We start from the raw sequence: 15,544 nt of genomic DNA on the forward strand, positions 1-15,544 counted from the left end.
GAGAGCTTGGGATGCGCTTACCTTGAAGCCGCGGACGTGCTGTTCAAACTTGCACCGCGTGCAGGAGACAAAAGAAGTGCTCTGCCCGCAAGCTCTCTCGGAACCAGCGAGGCTGGGTGTCGTTTGTATCCTCGACACCGGGTTCATTGAGCATAGAATGCGTGCAGAAGGTCTTGGAGATGTAGAGGTGTCTTAGTCACGCGAGCATCGTACGAGGCGACACTTAAATGTGAATTGTGGGTGTTCACAATTTTGATGGGGGAGAGCGTAAAGGGGGGTTACTCGTACACTGGTATGAAGGGGGTGGGCTCCACAAGATGGTGTGACCATGCAAAGGTGTGGGTTACACAAGACGGTGTAATCGCATAGTGGTGTGGCTAAAATTTAACATTAAGTCTAGACTGCCAGTGGTTATGCATTTGAATTAGGTTTTCCTGTTGAGTTAGGAAATAGATATAGATATAGGCGGCTTTGCCGCAAATAAACCAAGAAATACAGTTTACATTTGAGCGGAAGAGTTTATTTGCCTTGGGTTAAGGTTGAGGCTATTCTTGGAGTAAACGGATTACGATCCGCTAATTTCGTACTGGTTCTAAGTATGGAACGAATGTCACCGACCTTAGTTTAGCTTCCTTTGCGCAAAAGAGCTACGGCAGCCCCGCTGCAATGCCCACCGACGAATAATTTGATTTCAAGCGCCCAGATCCGAGTACCACTTGATCCATCGGCACACTTCCTAAACGACTACTCCATACGACTCCGTATCTTCACTAACCTACGGAATGTCAATTGCATGACATATACCAATGGAGAGTAGATCATTTCTAGCAGCATACCTGTACTTGAGCACTTCTTCTAGTGCATCGTGAAGATGGGTACATTACTCCCACGAGTTTTGTTACGCCAGAAGCGCTTCTTTCATTCGTTTTTGATCGCCAATCAAATCATGGCTCGTGCATCTCAAAAAAGCCACGAAATACCTAAACCGAGTTCATTCCGTTGTCCGTCACAAGGATTGCAAATTTATCACTTGACTTAAAGTCTTCAAACTTCATTTAAATATCAACCGTAATTTCCTTCGCGGTGACCACCGCAGAAGTGGCAAAATTCACTGAGATAAAGTCATTGCTGCAATCTAGTGCATTCGAAAGCACTGGGTCGTTTTCAGCAACACTTTCATTCCGCGAAACGCCACATTCGGCGAAAGGAGCATTGATTCAATGGCCTTTTTCAATTATATCCATGTGGCAAAGTAGCCAGGGCTGTTGACCTCCCGCGTCATCGCCCAATCCTTCGCAAAGTCATCCAAAGGCCACATGGCAAAGGCCACTTGACTACGGTCATCACAAATTTAAATTGTTGTGATAGCAATGTCCATTTCCCGCTGCCAGAACTCAAGATTTTCATCTTTGTTCCCTTGCAGCTTTTCACCTTGATTTTTACGGGACGTTCCGTGTGTATTGACGGTGTCCCCACCACTTGTAGAGGAGGTGACGGGACCAATTTTCTGCGATATAAATTCCAGTAATTCTTGCTCATACACAGCAAAATTTGATAAGCATTGAGTTATCGCTTCTTGATCGAATTAAAGACCGCGTGATATCCGATTTAGGCTCGCAGCTTCACTATTCACTCCCATTGCAGTGTGTTAGGAGCGAATATTCCTCCCTGTTGTTCCGAAGACGATCACCGCCTGTAGTGTCCACCTTTTCCATCGAAAAATTCGTCGAGTAGTCGGCGTTGGAATGACTACTAGTGCTTCCAAGTGCAACGCGAATTGCCCGCCCTTGTACACACACGTTGTGAGGAAGGCTTAGGTCAACTGCCACGCCTCACTGCGTGTTGCTCGCTTCCAGTGGGCCAATGACTTACGCAGAGGAAGGGAAAGGTAGATTAACATTTCTTACTATAACCAATAACCTCCATAACCTGATAACTACTTCCAGTTCTGATACAACAGAATTAAAAGGGAATATACAACTATACAGGTGTATACTCGATGAACTTAAGTGTCAAAACCGTAGAGAGTACGCGGGTGACCAATAACAAAAACGAAACCGATGTGTCTTACGACAAACACATGTCGAATGGCGTACTGATATTTCAAGTGAAGTTTGATGTCTCTGACCGCGTTTTGAGCCGCGGACCAAGACTCGAGAGATGATCCCATCTTTGGCATAAAGTGACTGTAACTCCAAGAGCCATGGGCTGACAGGGAGTCGAAGACGCAATTTTCTCCTGGTCGAGCATGGCGAGTCGTGAACCCACCTCTACCAAGAGACAGAAGTGCTACTGGCACTGGTACAAAGCTTCGAACCCTTCCGAACAGAACATGAGATTGTCTAAAATTGATGGTAATGTTATTGCTAGGTGAGTAGAAGAGCTTGTAAGGCAGAAGAAGCCGTAGGTCGAGATCCTAGAATGGGGCGAGAAAGTAATATATGTCTCGATTCTCTTAATGTATCTATTTGACACGGAAAGAACGACTGTATGTTAGTTCGTCAGAGTGTATCACTGGTGAAATGAAAGATAAGAGCATTGATCTATTGTCTCTTGGGCCAGAGACCATAGAGAGTGAAAGCGGCTGTGTGTGGCGGTCTCCCGTGTATAAGGCGGTGAAGTTGAAGAGCGACGGTAAGTCTCGTGAAAAAGCCAGGCACAGGTAATTAGAAGGATGATTTATCTTTGTCAGAATTTGACAGTAGTGCTCAGTCAGCAATACCGCGTTACGGGCTCATGTGCGGGGTAGTGAAGCTACACGGCTAAGTGGCGAAAATTCGTGATAGGAGTGACTGGGATAGTTCTATCTGCGCTGTAATATGGCTGGAAGAATCATCCTCCGGATTATGTGCAAGGTGTGTAAGGCAGTGGGATTGCTGAAATGGTGCGGTTGGAATCGACGAAGGAGCTTAGTTCATCATCCGTCGTGAATGAATCTGCCATTTAGGCGGCCACTGGGTGCGAAACGTTTGACCGCTACCTTCAAGGATTATACAAATCCTGTCTATCCTGACAAAATATCACAACATGATGGCGAGAGATCCACCACGCATGTTGTTCACGGATAGGGGTGTGTTGTTAAAAAAAATATGGCTCCCGGAAGGAGATATTGCACCACACAGTAATGGCCTTTCCCAAGGGAGCAATTTGACGCTAATGACACTTCTTCTCGTGGTTTCGGCGCGAGAAAGTAAATCTACATACTTGTCGATCTTTTGTGTCCGAAAGGCCAACGGCATGTGGTGAATTGTGCATGCTTCTAACAAAGCAGATGCAGCCGCGATTTCGGAGTAAACGCCTATTTCTAGAAGGTAGGTGCTGCAGAACAGCATAGCGGACCGCACTTTATCCAGTGCCGCATACTTGACTTATGTTTATTATCACCTGCTAAGAAAAGGTAATATCTCTCTCACTGCGGTGTATACTCCAGATGAGGACTGTAGTAACGGCTGCTTATGCTAGAGTGATTGTCTAATGCCCCAGCGATGCTCATTTGCCTAGTGGCACAGCTGTTCGGGCCACATCGTCGCTATGCATGGGTCGATTTCAAAGATATGTTCGTCATTTTTTTTGTAAACACGGGACGTTGCCGGTTGTGTAAAGCCACATTGATGCACTTGCGAGCGGATAGTCGAGTGTATGCGCCAATTGAAGCAATTCGCCAATATCGACAGATGCGCCGACGGCCCCCAACCAAGTCTGCTTTCTCGCTACTTCATTGTAAATCAGGGTCTGCAGAAAGATCGCGCAAAGATTTAGGCAACGGAACACTGTCCAGTGCCTCTGACCGACTGGGGAGAGTGGATTTGGCCTGGCCAACTTCTACTGAGCAATTACAGTGCAAACTACACCACCCCTTATCAATCGTCTTGAAAATATTAGATGGTGCCGGCGTGCGGTGGATGAGGCAGATTTTAAGGCTTCAAAAGAAAATATCATGCATACCCGATTCAATTTTTACAAATCCAGATCAGCCATTCCACGCCGTCTTTGACGATTTAGCCTCTGCAATAGGCTGCGCTTTACTTCGAGCACATGAGCGCATGATCAAGTCTGGGCATCGCCAGCTTAAAGCTGCTTAGTAGAACCACCCAGCCCATGACAAGGATTGCAGTATACCCTCATCAAGCTTAGGGTGTATCTGCTTAACTCTGACCCTTTTATGATCTGTACATATGCACTGTTGCGTACGGCAACGCTGTCACCTCACTCCACAGAGAATGGCAAGATATCTAACCTTTTTTGGTATAACTTTGAAGTAAGGTATGAGCCTAGTCGGCTTAAATATCACCCATTGATGAGGAGAATGTGAATTAGATGCAACATATGCTGCTTTTCTAAAAACCTTTACAAAGCAAAGTGTTTGAGACTCAGATGTTGCTTTATCAAAACATGCGGTTGCACTATGCTTGGTTCCGAGAATTATTGTATTACAGCACGAATTTAGATGACAATCAGCTTATAGTGGTGCCTCACGATGATGGCCTTCAGCACAAGTTACCGTACGAGACACACGATATACCTTTGTGTGGCCATTGCAAAAGATAAAAGGCATACGGCTAGGTAAGCGCTGCCATGCAGGCGTAAGCCGGTAGGAACATATATGCGCACGTGTGAAACGTGCCAGCGGGTCACACTCTCGCCAAATTCGGCGGTATTTTTTACCAGCCTGCCAGTACCAGCAGAGCGCTGGTAGTCCTTTAATATAGACTTTATTTTTGGTCTTGTGAAAGACATACCTGGTGATACCTGTACTGTGGTCATTGCGAAACGTCGGAGTAAGATGGCTCGTGCTGATGTGACCAGTGGCGATACAGCAAAGATGTTCCTCAACAAAGGGCTTCACTAGCAGTTTAGTAGTTAGTCATTGGATTGGATTCAAATCCGCACTTTACAGCAAAATTTTGAAAAAAATTCGAAAGAATCGGCATCAGATTGGATAAGTCTTCCGCTGACCACCACACAAGCATATGGTCAGCGACAGTGCGTGAATGGATTTGTAGATTACATCCTCCGAATCTCTTGCGTAGAAAGATAGCGGTACTTGAGCGAGTTGTTATAGTGTTTGCGTTTATTATTGCAATATATTCTTCTACAGGCGTTACCCTATTGACACCGTCACAAAGTTCCTACGGTCTGTTAAGAGTCTATATATCATTTCGTAGCAAAATTAGTGCGTTTATTCTAATGACATTGAACATCATTTGCAGGATGCTGAGCCCTATTGCTAAGAGCCACGGTATACAATTGCAACATGCTGATGCCACAGGCTGGCGAACATAAACTAAAATGCTAGTTATATTCAAGAGTGTTTGACCTATCCAGAATTGTAGTGTATGCAGTCGTAAGATTAAGTTGTTTTCACGCCACATCACAACACTCACGGTTGTAACAAAAAATGTATACTATTATATACTTTATTTCCAACCAAAATGCAAATGCATTCAGTGCTTTATGTGACTTTCTAAAGCCATATCACTATCCGCTCGTACGATCTAATGTACGGGTAGATATTAGTTCAGACGTAGTAACGTCGTCGGTAGCTGAGATACGCTCTGCTCTAGATTAGGGGCGCGCTCTGACTCGCATATGATGCCTCACGTTAAGCAGTGCGACAGCGAAGCATAGAGAGTGTAATCTAGATCTAGCCTCAGATGAACGTCGTGGCTCTCAGGGAGAATCGACGTGTCACCACAACCAATAGAACTCACGGGGGTGTGGTGAAGCTCAATAGCACTGTTTGATGAGAAAAAGCGGCTCACTCTCGTGAGGCGTTTGACTTTCCTTGGGTATTACACGTATCAGGTGAAGAAGTAAGGTTATCCTGAGCCTGAAAATTTGTGGGAGTTTGAGATACCACTTTAGCAAGATTGCCGCTACACCGTGACTACTTACAACCTGGAGCATCCTTAGTCTTTGCTGTCCTTTGAGATGAAGCAGGGTGGCCCGTTGCAGCGCGCTTTTCCCTAGTGGGGTGCGATCTACCTTGCAAATTATAAGGGAAAGCGATCATTTATACGGCTAAGCTAACGCTTTCTAATCACAATGTTGGTCTCGAGTGCGAAGTTTTAAATAGGAGTGATGGTATTTCTTCATGAGCATTGTCGGACTGGCGGTTGTAGATCCACCAGCGTCGGTAGCTGTTATAGCTGTCTCCTGGAGACGGGCGGGGCTGCAAGTCACAGGAACTTGAGGTGATGGGTTGTAGCCTCGACTGTCGCGTTTAACCCTGTACTTTGCAACAAAAGCATGATGCAGCGCTCAAGAAAGACATCCGCTTTGCGAAAGCCGGCTTATCAAGCCAGCCTTAAGCAGTGTTCTCCTCATGTAGTGCCCAAGATAATTGGCAGCATTTTTGCCAGCTAATAAAATCCGAAGTACACCCTCATCCTTCATGATGGCGAAGAGTTTCCCCATCCGCAGCTGTTCCATACACGGACGATAGTCCTGAAGATGGATGACCTGAAGATTAAGAAAACGCTCACAGAGCTACTGCCTCGCGCTAATCTCTTCCGGAGTGTAAGCGGAAGGCCCACCCACATAGGCATAACGGATCTCCGCATAAGCGCGGCAAGCGACTTTGGACGATTAAGAACCGAAATCACAGCGTAGTCTGGGCAAGTGTTGGTGTGACTCGTGAGCTTGTTTAGAGCAGTCTAGGCTCATTAAGCCAGGAGCATTTTGCTGGTTTTGAGCTGAAGTTGTTGTGGGGTCCACGGCGGGGTGTCAAAAAACTTCTTCCCAAATGAAAAGGGGATCATGAGAATACCTCATAATCCTCACCAATAAATTTATTTAGGGCGTCGGTCGCCGAAAACGCGCGTTTTGTGGGGACTTGTTAAGCCATTCAGTTTGGTAGAGAATGGAAAGCAGGATGGAACACCAGGCGCAGCAAATGCTCGTGGAACATTACTATTGCAAAGTGTGTAATCCAGTGTGGCCTTCAATTGAGTAGGGTCGGTGTAACGGATCAAGTCTTGTCATTATGTGTACTTGACTCTTACACATTTGGTACGATTTTACGAAAATTACATTACAATTGTAATAATTAAGGGTTTGGAACCCAGGATGGAGGCGTCCGAGGATCACGTGTGGTGCTAGATGCGTTTAAATTATAAGATGTATCCAAATATGTAACGGGGTTACACGAACCCTGGTAACAGGGGTGTGTGTCACACGAGATGTGTATGGTGTGACCACACCCAAACAAGAATACGGTACGAGGCTAGGTAGCCGGTAGTTATGCGTGTATTTAGATTTTACTCTATATATTAAGTATATTTAGGAAAATCTAAACTTTAGAATTAGAATAAAAATATAAATAAAAATCAGTCGATTAGCCTTGGGAGCGCAATAATCACTCTTGGGGTAAGCGGATTGCGATCCGCTAACTCATACTTGGTTCTTGTATAAAACGAAAGGTCGGTACTTATGTACGCTTCCTCAAGCGCTTAGCTACGGCAGCCCCGCTGCAAAATCTGTATATTGAGGTATATTCAAAATGTAAGCATTATCTATATGATATAATCAAGAAAAATTCAAGATGTATGTACTCGCGAAATATCAGAGCGAAACTTACAGTGTTAGTAGGATAGAGGCTCTCGGCTCTGCTCCTGACAGGAGTGGACGAACCCATCCTCTGTGCGCTATTTAAAGCGGACAGTGAGAGTGAAAGCCTTCTCTGTGAAAATGCAAGGCAACCCCGTTGCAGAGACCGAGAGCCTCTTGGATTTTTATTAGTCAACGTGCTTTGCTATTTATACTGATTCTTTTCAAATCAGTTCTAAACATATTTATATACGTTTATTGGCTCACGATAAAACTGCCTTTATTACCGCATGTACCAACTTTATATATTCCAATATTTTGAGACATTTGAATAATCACAATTACACCGAGTCTAATATGAAATTCGTATAATTGTACCAGATATGTAAGGGCAAGTGTACATACCTCGTCTTCCGGGTGAAGCATACAAGCCCACCTTTGTAAATGTGGACAGTAGATTCTGAGCTTTCTCTGTGCGAGGTGCACAGCACTCGGAGTTAAATATCTACTCGAAATTGCTCATTGATGACGTAATCATAGAGTAGCAGAATATGACGGAGGACATCAAATTTATAATAATCCAGTACATGTTCTATTGTCAAAGCGCTGCTCCTTGGCCTCTGTATAAATACACAGCTCGTTTGTTCGGCTCGCTGTAGTCGACAGCATTGCTCCGACTGTTTAATTACTTATTCAAGCGTAAGTATTCAACATAGCACAACCAAGCTGACTGATTAGTGAATGTGTAAAGACTGCGCTATCAAAAAGCGCTGTGCACTCAAGTGCACCCACTGCTGCGTTATCGTTATCGTAATCGTCTCAAGCCTATACAAAAGGTAGAAACATTTTTCCCATCTTGCTTCTCAGGATGTGCAAATCAAAGTAAATCAATTGGCCCAAAGAATTGTTGAAGAAACACTGAATACGAACATACCCAGCACAATGTGGCATCATTAACCATTAAGTGCCTAACACTGGTTTCTAGCGTGCATTATTCGTCATCTACTCCGCTTTCATCTACAACGATAGCCGCGTTTATTAGAAAACGCACCTGTTAGTACGAATTCAAAAATCGGGAAAATCACGATTCAGACTTATGTTTACGGCCTGCATTTTTATTGCACAAAGCAACAACTAGTCAAGTGGATCGCTACCGAATTATCACATTCCGAAAGTGAAGATCATGCGGCAAAACTCATTTGTAAGTTGCTTCTCTCTTTTTTCGAAGAGGTAAGTATTCGTTTAATCGAACTCTATGCTGGAGTTTGTGTCGCATTGTGGGAGGCAGCTAGCTGTCTTGATGTATTGCCTGAAAATGAATGGGAATACAGAAGAAAGAATGTAAGATCCGGTCCTGTTATCACATGATGGAAGGGCCGTCAACGCATGTCAAAAATCTGGCACACCGGAATTTAGTGAAAATTATTAATCAATCTGCTCGACAACTCAACAATCATATTTCCATGATCTCGATGGAGGCCTTGATTCTACATCCTTGCAGTATTCTGATTTTCTATCGTAAACCAGAGAATTTACTGTATAGATAATATTGTCGTGAATTCCGTAATCGCTTGAGCAATAAACAACGTTTTCTTAGTCGGACCGAGAAGGAGGTAGGGTAGGTAATGCAAGTCTAGCATTCACAAAACATACCAACGCTGAGCACCCGAGGAAGCATTAACGGTACGGCCTCAAAATAAATTTGCAGCTCACGCATAGTCCCGACTAAAATACTCCCGGCATCTCACCCGCTCGCAACTCCAGCCCAAACGCGAAAAAGTCGCCTGCTAGTTGCATTGAGAAACAACATTGTTTGCACTTAAGTGCCCTGAGAAAGTACATACATTACTACGCCGTCAATCGGGGTAAAGCTAGTCAAGCTTATCCGTCATACTTTTCAAACAAGACTCACTTTGATATTCAACAATTCCTGGGGAGGACAATTAAATATGGACCTCGCCATTCGTGTCAACGTACGCTACGCTGCCCCCGTCAACTCACAGATAAAAGACGCTTTACTGCTATTTAAGAGCGCGCGCTGGGTGCATTCAATCATTCGCTACATTATCCCACAGCTTAACAACGTATCGCCTGCTGCGATACACCTCCTAGAGACGATTAAAAATAAGCCAGCAGATGTCCGGCAGCATAAGAACGGAGAGAGAGCAGTCTGTGTCGTGTGCATGGAGGCGCTTGTATCACCTTGTGCTGAATTGCCAACATGCTGCCATCAATTTCATGAGCGTTGTATTGAGCCCTGGCTTAAGATGCACAGCACCTGCCCCACGTGTCGGCACCAATTGCCTACTGATGCCCACACAAGCTACAGTGTCTACGCTATCAATACTACTATTGTCTTACAGCAGTCTCAATCCAACATGCCTGCAGCCGAATTGCTCGATCTATCGGCGAGCAACCAGGTTATTCAAGCTATTGTGAACGCACGTGTAAGACGAAATGCAGCTTCAACGTCAGCAATTGACTCATTCATGCGCAGACCGAGCGACATTTCAACAGAAGTACCCGTTTTGAACGCAAGTGTCTTGCAACACAGCTCCAGGATGACCGCATCACTACCTCCTTGTATCACTGAACCTGTTGTGCCAGTCATTCACCGAAACGCATCACGTCGCCGTTTTCGAGAGCAGGATGCCATTCGAGCGATCGGCAAGCGACGACGACTGAGTGGACACGATATTGCAACCTCGTGAAGTACCAAGTTTTTGCCACAGATAGATGAAGTAGTCAGCATATAAAATGACAGTCAAGTCTTGGCCACCAGTGGCGAGAATCTCGCTATGCGTACAATACAACACTTTACTGTTATTACCCCTGGTCATAATTTTAGGCTATTATGCATATTGTCATGTGTCAAGCTCTCCATTATATCGATATTGATTGTCATGACTAGCGCGCTAGTACTTGAAGCGTCAAAACAAACTGTATCGAGAGCACTCGCATGAGCTCGTAAAGGTCAGCGATTGACTCAGTCGTTGCGCTTGGAGGGTGGTCTACAATCCAGGCGACAATGCTACTAAACGACGTGTCCAGATTCGCGACGACGACCGGTAAACGATATGGATGACGCTCTTTATGTTGGAAGTGCCTGACAATTAACAGCACCAAGCAGACAATGTGCAGCAGCATCTCGTAGCGATCGTCTTCTCTGCGACTTTTATCATCAATATTTTTGTCTGCTATTAATTGGGATCCGCAGGCACATGCCACGGGTACAAGGAACGTTAAGGCGTGAAACCACTCTAGAGCGTTGGGCATACCCGACTTGTGCGACTGTGCAGCGCTGTCGTTGCCTCCACAAATCAGTATCAAATTTATTAAAATGCCGAGACATAGTGTTAGGGTAGACACGGCGGCAAACTCATTTTTTCCATCAGCAAAGTCGGCACAAATGGTGCAACAAAACTGCATTAAACGCTGCAAAACCTTTACATTTTTAGACATGATGGAAGCGCCGTCTGATAGTGCGCTAAGCTGAAGCAATCCTGGCAACAGAAAGTGAAACTGGTCGATGCTACTGTCAGTCTTGTAAATCATTGCAGCCTTTAGCCTGATCCGAGAAACGGCGTCGACGTCGACGTCGTCGTCTGAGTCAATTTCTTCATCGGAATTGCATGATTGAATACTTTTCAATTTACAATTTTCAGAATCATCGTTCATCGTCCAAGCCAACGATGATTTATAGCACACCAAAAAAGGAAGCAATTGCATTACTAATTCGGCATGAGTGTCCGAGTCTTCTGCAATCCAGGCACTAACGATACGTAAACTAGCGCAAATTACAGCATCCAAGTGAGAGATTGAATCAGCATGCGCCTTACGCAGCTCTTGGTAGCGATGAGTCTGAACATAATCCTGGGCTAGTGTTAGCAGCTCGAACACCACCATAAAAATTTGACTAAATGTCCCTTTTATCTCAAATAAAATATCGTATGGAAGCGTGAGCTTGCCTTTGTTGCTGGAAACAAGACCACTAATAATCAATTCGAGGATGCCGTAACAAATGGGCAGAATGGCGAGCACACGTTGAACTTCTTTTTTTCGCCTTTCCATCTCCTCCATGGACTCATTCTTTGTTTCATCAACTTGAATCAGCGACAGTTCCACTTCATCTAGCATAATCTTTATCTACGTAGTATTTGTAAGAAACCCGATTCAGTGCAGATATGAGCCCGACTTACCTCTATCGCGACGAGTCTCAGTAACAAAAGTATAAATTTTTCGCCAGACATTTCCTCATGCAACACTCGGCGTCGCAATGTAGTGCTAGGAGCCATCCATGAGAAACCCGATTGTTTCATTAGTTGAAATATAAGTCGCAAACATTGATCGCGTACTTGATTAGGCAATTTTGCGCGCATTAAGCGCAGTGCGCCCGCCCGAATACCAGAGAGACACTGCGAGCTAAGAAGCGCGACCGGTGCTTCGCCCAGCTCGACGGATGTCATGTAGTAGTTCAATACTGTTAGCACCTGAATAGCAATCTCAATCTGAACGTGCGCGAACTTTAAGCATATAAATTCAAAGTGATCGCTGTGAATATGAGTCCAAAACTCTTTGATGCTTGCAAGCCCGTTCAAAATGCCCCACGACGTCGCCGAGAGAGACGCCATCGATTTGTCTTGAGCTGCCGGCTTTATATTTTCAATCAAATCTTGATTTGAATGCAATCGACCCAGATTCTCAAGAACTCGAAACATTCCATCGAGAACTTTTTCACGCATCATGACCTTAGCAATAGCTTCGTCACGCCACTTCTACAAACATGAGTAAGCAATCGAGTGTCTTGTCTTACCTTTGACCCATTTTTGGTCTGAACCATGCATGACAAAATGCGAGCACAGTCCACAAAAGACTCATGTGCTGTCGACTGCAATGCTAGCTGCTTTAAAAGAAATCTCACAGTGTTCTCCTGTGCAAATAATTCCGCCAGGGATGAGTCCATGCAAAAGCTGCACAAATTTTATAGTATGCATGTGCTTGTCAAATTAGCAAAATGATATTTTAATATCCGAAGAGTACCTCGCTATCAAATTCAATCCTAGTCTTTGATAGGATGATAGCATCTGGACATCTTCGGGGTCTGTAAGCACGAATTGATGAGTATAAATAAATTAAATACTGTATCACAGAACCATTCAACGCCATGTACGCACTTCTGGTGTGTAATAGGCGTACGAAGAAGCTCATGCCCACGATTGTAAGCACCTGTCGCCTCACCCGCTGAAGCTTGTCCGCTGGCAGATCACCCAGCTTGGTGACCATAAGCAAGCCCGCAAATTTGTGCTCGTCAGTGTTGCCCGCCAGCATTGTCATGCATTCAGCTATTTTCTCATCCATTGCAGCGGCAGTTGTCACTGCCTCTCCAGTATCCCTTGTTGTCTTTGTAGCGATCATTTCAAACTGGCTGATAATATGACTGGAAGGAGGGTCATGGTTAAATTACCGTAACGTGAAACAAAATATTTGCTTTAACTTATTGCTCAATTACCAGATCATTTAAAATTCTGGTAGTGTTTTGAGCGAACATTTGATGTTTCCAACTCTTGCCGGTACGAAGTTTTGGATTTTAGTGCATCGAATTATAACTCAGCTATTAGTAATATTTTTTTGACCCAAGTACAATCAATACGGTTAATATTCACAAGCACTGGAATATCGGAAAATGAACTCCCAAACAGAGGAGCTAGTCCACGGACGAGTTAGAATACATATTTAATATCAGCTCGGATAATCTTGAATTAGCGGGTCAAACTAAAAATGTAGACTCTCGGTTTCGCTCGTGGTTTGAGCGCAAGTAGCGTACCTCTGCGCGTTAGTGAACGCAGATTCTGAGAGTAAAAGCTTCCTCTGTGCAAAGCGCATGGCAACGACAACCGTTGTGCTTGATGGCTACTCTAGTCACTCCCACGATCAAGTCGTGGAAGATTGTATTCTCGTGAAGACGGAACAAGAAATGTTCGATTACCTGTCCCCAGAAAAAAATGGCCAGCTGGACAAGCTTTGTCTTGATGGTGTCCCGAAGAGATCAGATTGATTACTGGCTAGAGGACTGGTATACGCTCGCTTGGAGGCGCTTACCAGATTTGAGAATACAGGTCCAGTAGTACCCTGACCAAACGCCAGAGGGTCTAAAAGAGACAAGCATTCAAAAGCTGGAATGGAAAAATCTTGCCCTCTATACGAGGAATGCTCTGGAAGTTGTGGATTCGACCATACTACGGATCCAGAGCGCGTTGTGCTTGCAATCAAAATCACGCTAGAGAATGGGCACTTAGGTGCAGTATCTAACTAAAGAGGCGTGCTAAACGCGGGTCGATCTTTCGTGACAGAGATTCGAACGCGATCACCCGATCTTGCCCCTCGGCGTCTGTTTGCAGCAGTGCACAGCCGATGGCAAAGTCCGAAGCATCACAGACGACACTACAAGGACGGTCGGGGTCTGACAACGCCAGCATTGGTGCATGAAGGAGGCTGCCTTTGACCCCGTTAAAAGCTTGTCGATGCTTGGTGTCCCAATACCATTCAGCATCCCTCTTTAGGAGATTTGACAATGGCCGTGCCATTTCCGCATAATTTTTGTTGTACTTGTGCAAGTAGTTGGTGAGGCCAAGCCACTTGCGCAAGTCCTTCCGGATTTTTGGAAACGGCCAGTTCACACTGGTCTTGACCTTGGCGGGATGTGCTCGAAGGACACGCTTACCAATATAGCACCCTAAAAAGATGATTTATTCGGCGCCGAATATGCACTTATCTGCATTTGCATACAGCTTATTCTTGCGCAAGCACTCGAGCACCGCTCTCAAATAGACGATGTGAATTTTCTCATCTGACCTTCCCTGCCCAGCTCGAAAATGTCGTGGAAATTATGTCTGTGCATACGCCCGGTGGGGCCTGAACAGCTGCGGCATGAGACGATTGGATGATGATGGTGCATTTGACAGCCTTGGGGTATCACCATCCACTCCCAGAGCATGCCGTCAGGAGTGCTCACCGCTGTCAGCGGAATTTCATTCGCTCTCACGAGCAACCGGAAAGCCCCATCACCCAAGTCGAGTGTACTGTACTTTGTACAGCCAACCTATTGTACTGGAGAGCAATAGGAATCGGCGTCTGTGCCGGAATGGTGGCAGTGTTTAGCTTATTGTACGCGTGAACAATACGACACTTGCCGTCCGGCTTCCGAACGCAAAAACGTGGGTGTCGAAAGGGGAGACTTGTTCCCACACAACATTCCTGCGTCGTGCTTCGCACGAAAGAAAGCGTCGATGACGTCACAATACTCCTTCGGCAGGGGTCATTGGTGTGAAACGCAGTTTTTGACGCCCGGAACCTGGTTGATCTCTTGAACCACACCTCGGTCCGGCGGTAGGAACGACGGCGGGTCTTTGAAAACAACGTCTTGAAACTCCCTCACCAAAATATAGCACGGATCCGAGGGATTATTTGGGATCGAAGATCTACTTCGTGCGCTCAGTACCCTCTTGGTGTCCTATAGGACAGCTTCATCCAGAAGCGACGACAAGTTACTACTTCGGCGACGTCGCCTGCCTTCAAGTCACTGCCGACTCTTCGAAGGACATGTCGTCCAGCTTGATACCGCAGGAATAGCCTCAAGGGTGACGTCGCCGTCTTTCTCCCCCTCATACCGTTGACGAGGGTGTATAGATGTGCGCTATCGTCTACGGTAAGCACACCATGGGTCAGGGTCAACGCCTTGCGTATTGCGATAAAATTTGGCGTCGCTGAGCGCGTGTTCCCACTCTCTGCTCTATCGGAGCCTTGATGTTACAACATCCGACGAAGAGCTGCTAGTTCCGCAGTCTTCGTCAAGTGAATAAACTGCTACCCCACGCGCATCGGAAGGGTCTTGCTCAAGATGCCTCGGTCCTCGTCCGACCATGCTACTCTTGGCAAGCAACAACTGCTTCATGGAGTGGCGCGTAATCCACTGAGCATTGCTCAGTGGATTACGCGC

At 45.5% G+C, this 15,544-nt stretch overlaps 3 protein-coding genes across 3 annotated transcripts; 2 read left to right on the top strand and 1 right to left on the bottom strand.

Annotated features, from left to right (window-relative positions):
* The first annotated feature begins 8,385 nt into the window (after positions 1-8,385).
* PHALS_15122 (uncharacterized protein) lies at positions 8,386-9,499 on the top strand. Its single transcript, XM_036407341.1, has one exon. The coding sequence runs from the start codon at positions 8,868-8,870 to the stop codon at positions 9,093-9,095; it is 228 nt and encodes a 75-aa protein (XP_036263051.1). The 5' UTR covers positions 8,386-8,867; the 3' UTR covers positions 9,096-9,499.
* PHALS_05904 (conserved hypothetical protein) lies at positions 9,498-10,259 on the top strand (the record flags this gene model as incomplete). Its single annotated transcript, XM_024723222.1, has 1 exon — positions 9,498-10,259. One exon carries the CDS (start codon positions 9,498-9,500, stop codon positions 10,257-10,259), a length of 762 nt encoding a protein of 253 aa, XP_024574221.1.
* A 196-nt stretch (positions 10,260-10,455) lies between these two features.
* PHALS_05905 (Neurochondrin/leucine-rich protein (Neurochondrin)) lies at positions 10,456-12,963 on the bottom strand (the record flags this gene model as incomplete). Its single annotated transcript, XM_024723223.1, has 5 exons — positions 10,456-11,694; positions 11,748-12,323; positions 12,362-12,518; positions 12,589-12,649; positions 12,723-12,963. 5 exons carry the CDS (start codon positions 12,961-12,963, stop codon positions 10,456-10,458), a joined length of 2,274 nt encoding a protein of 757 aa, XP_024574222.1.
* Between the last annotated feature and the right edge of the window lie 2,581 nt (positions 12,964-15,544).

The sequence above is a fragment of the Plasmopara halstedii genome (assembly GCF_900000015.1).
Source record: "Plasmopara halstedii genome assembly, contig: Scaffold_292, whole genome shotgun sequence".
In the NCBI taxonomy this organism is placed as follows: domain Eukaryota; phylum Oomycota; class Peronosporomycetes; order Peronosporales; family Peronosporaceae; genus Plasmopara; species Plasmopara halstedii.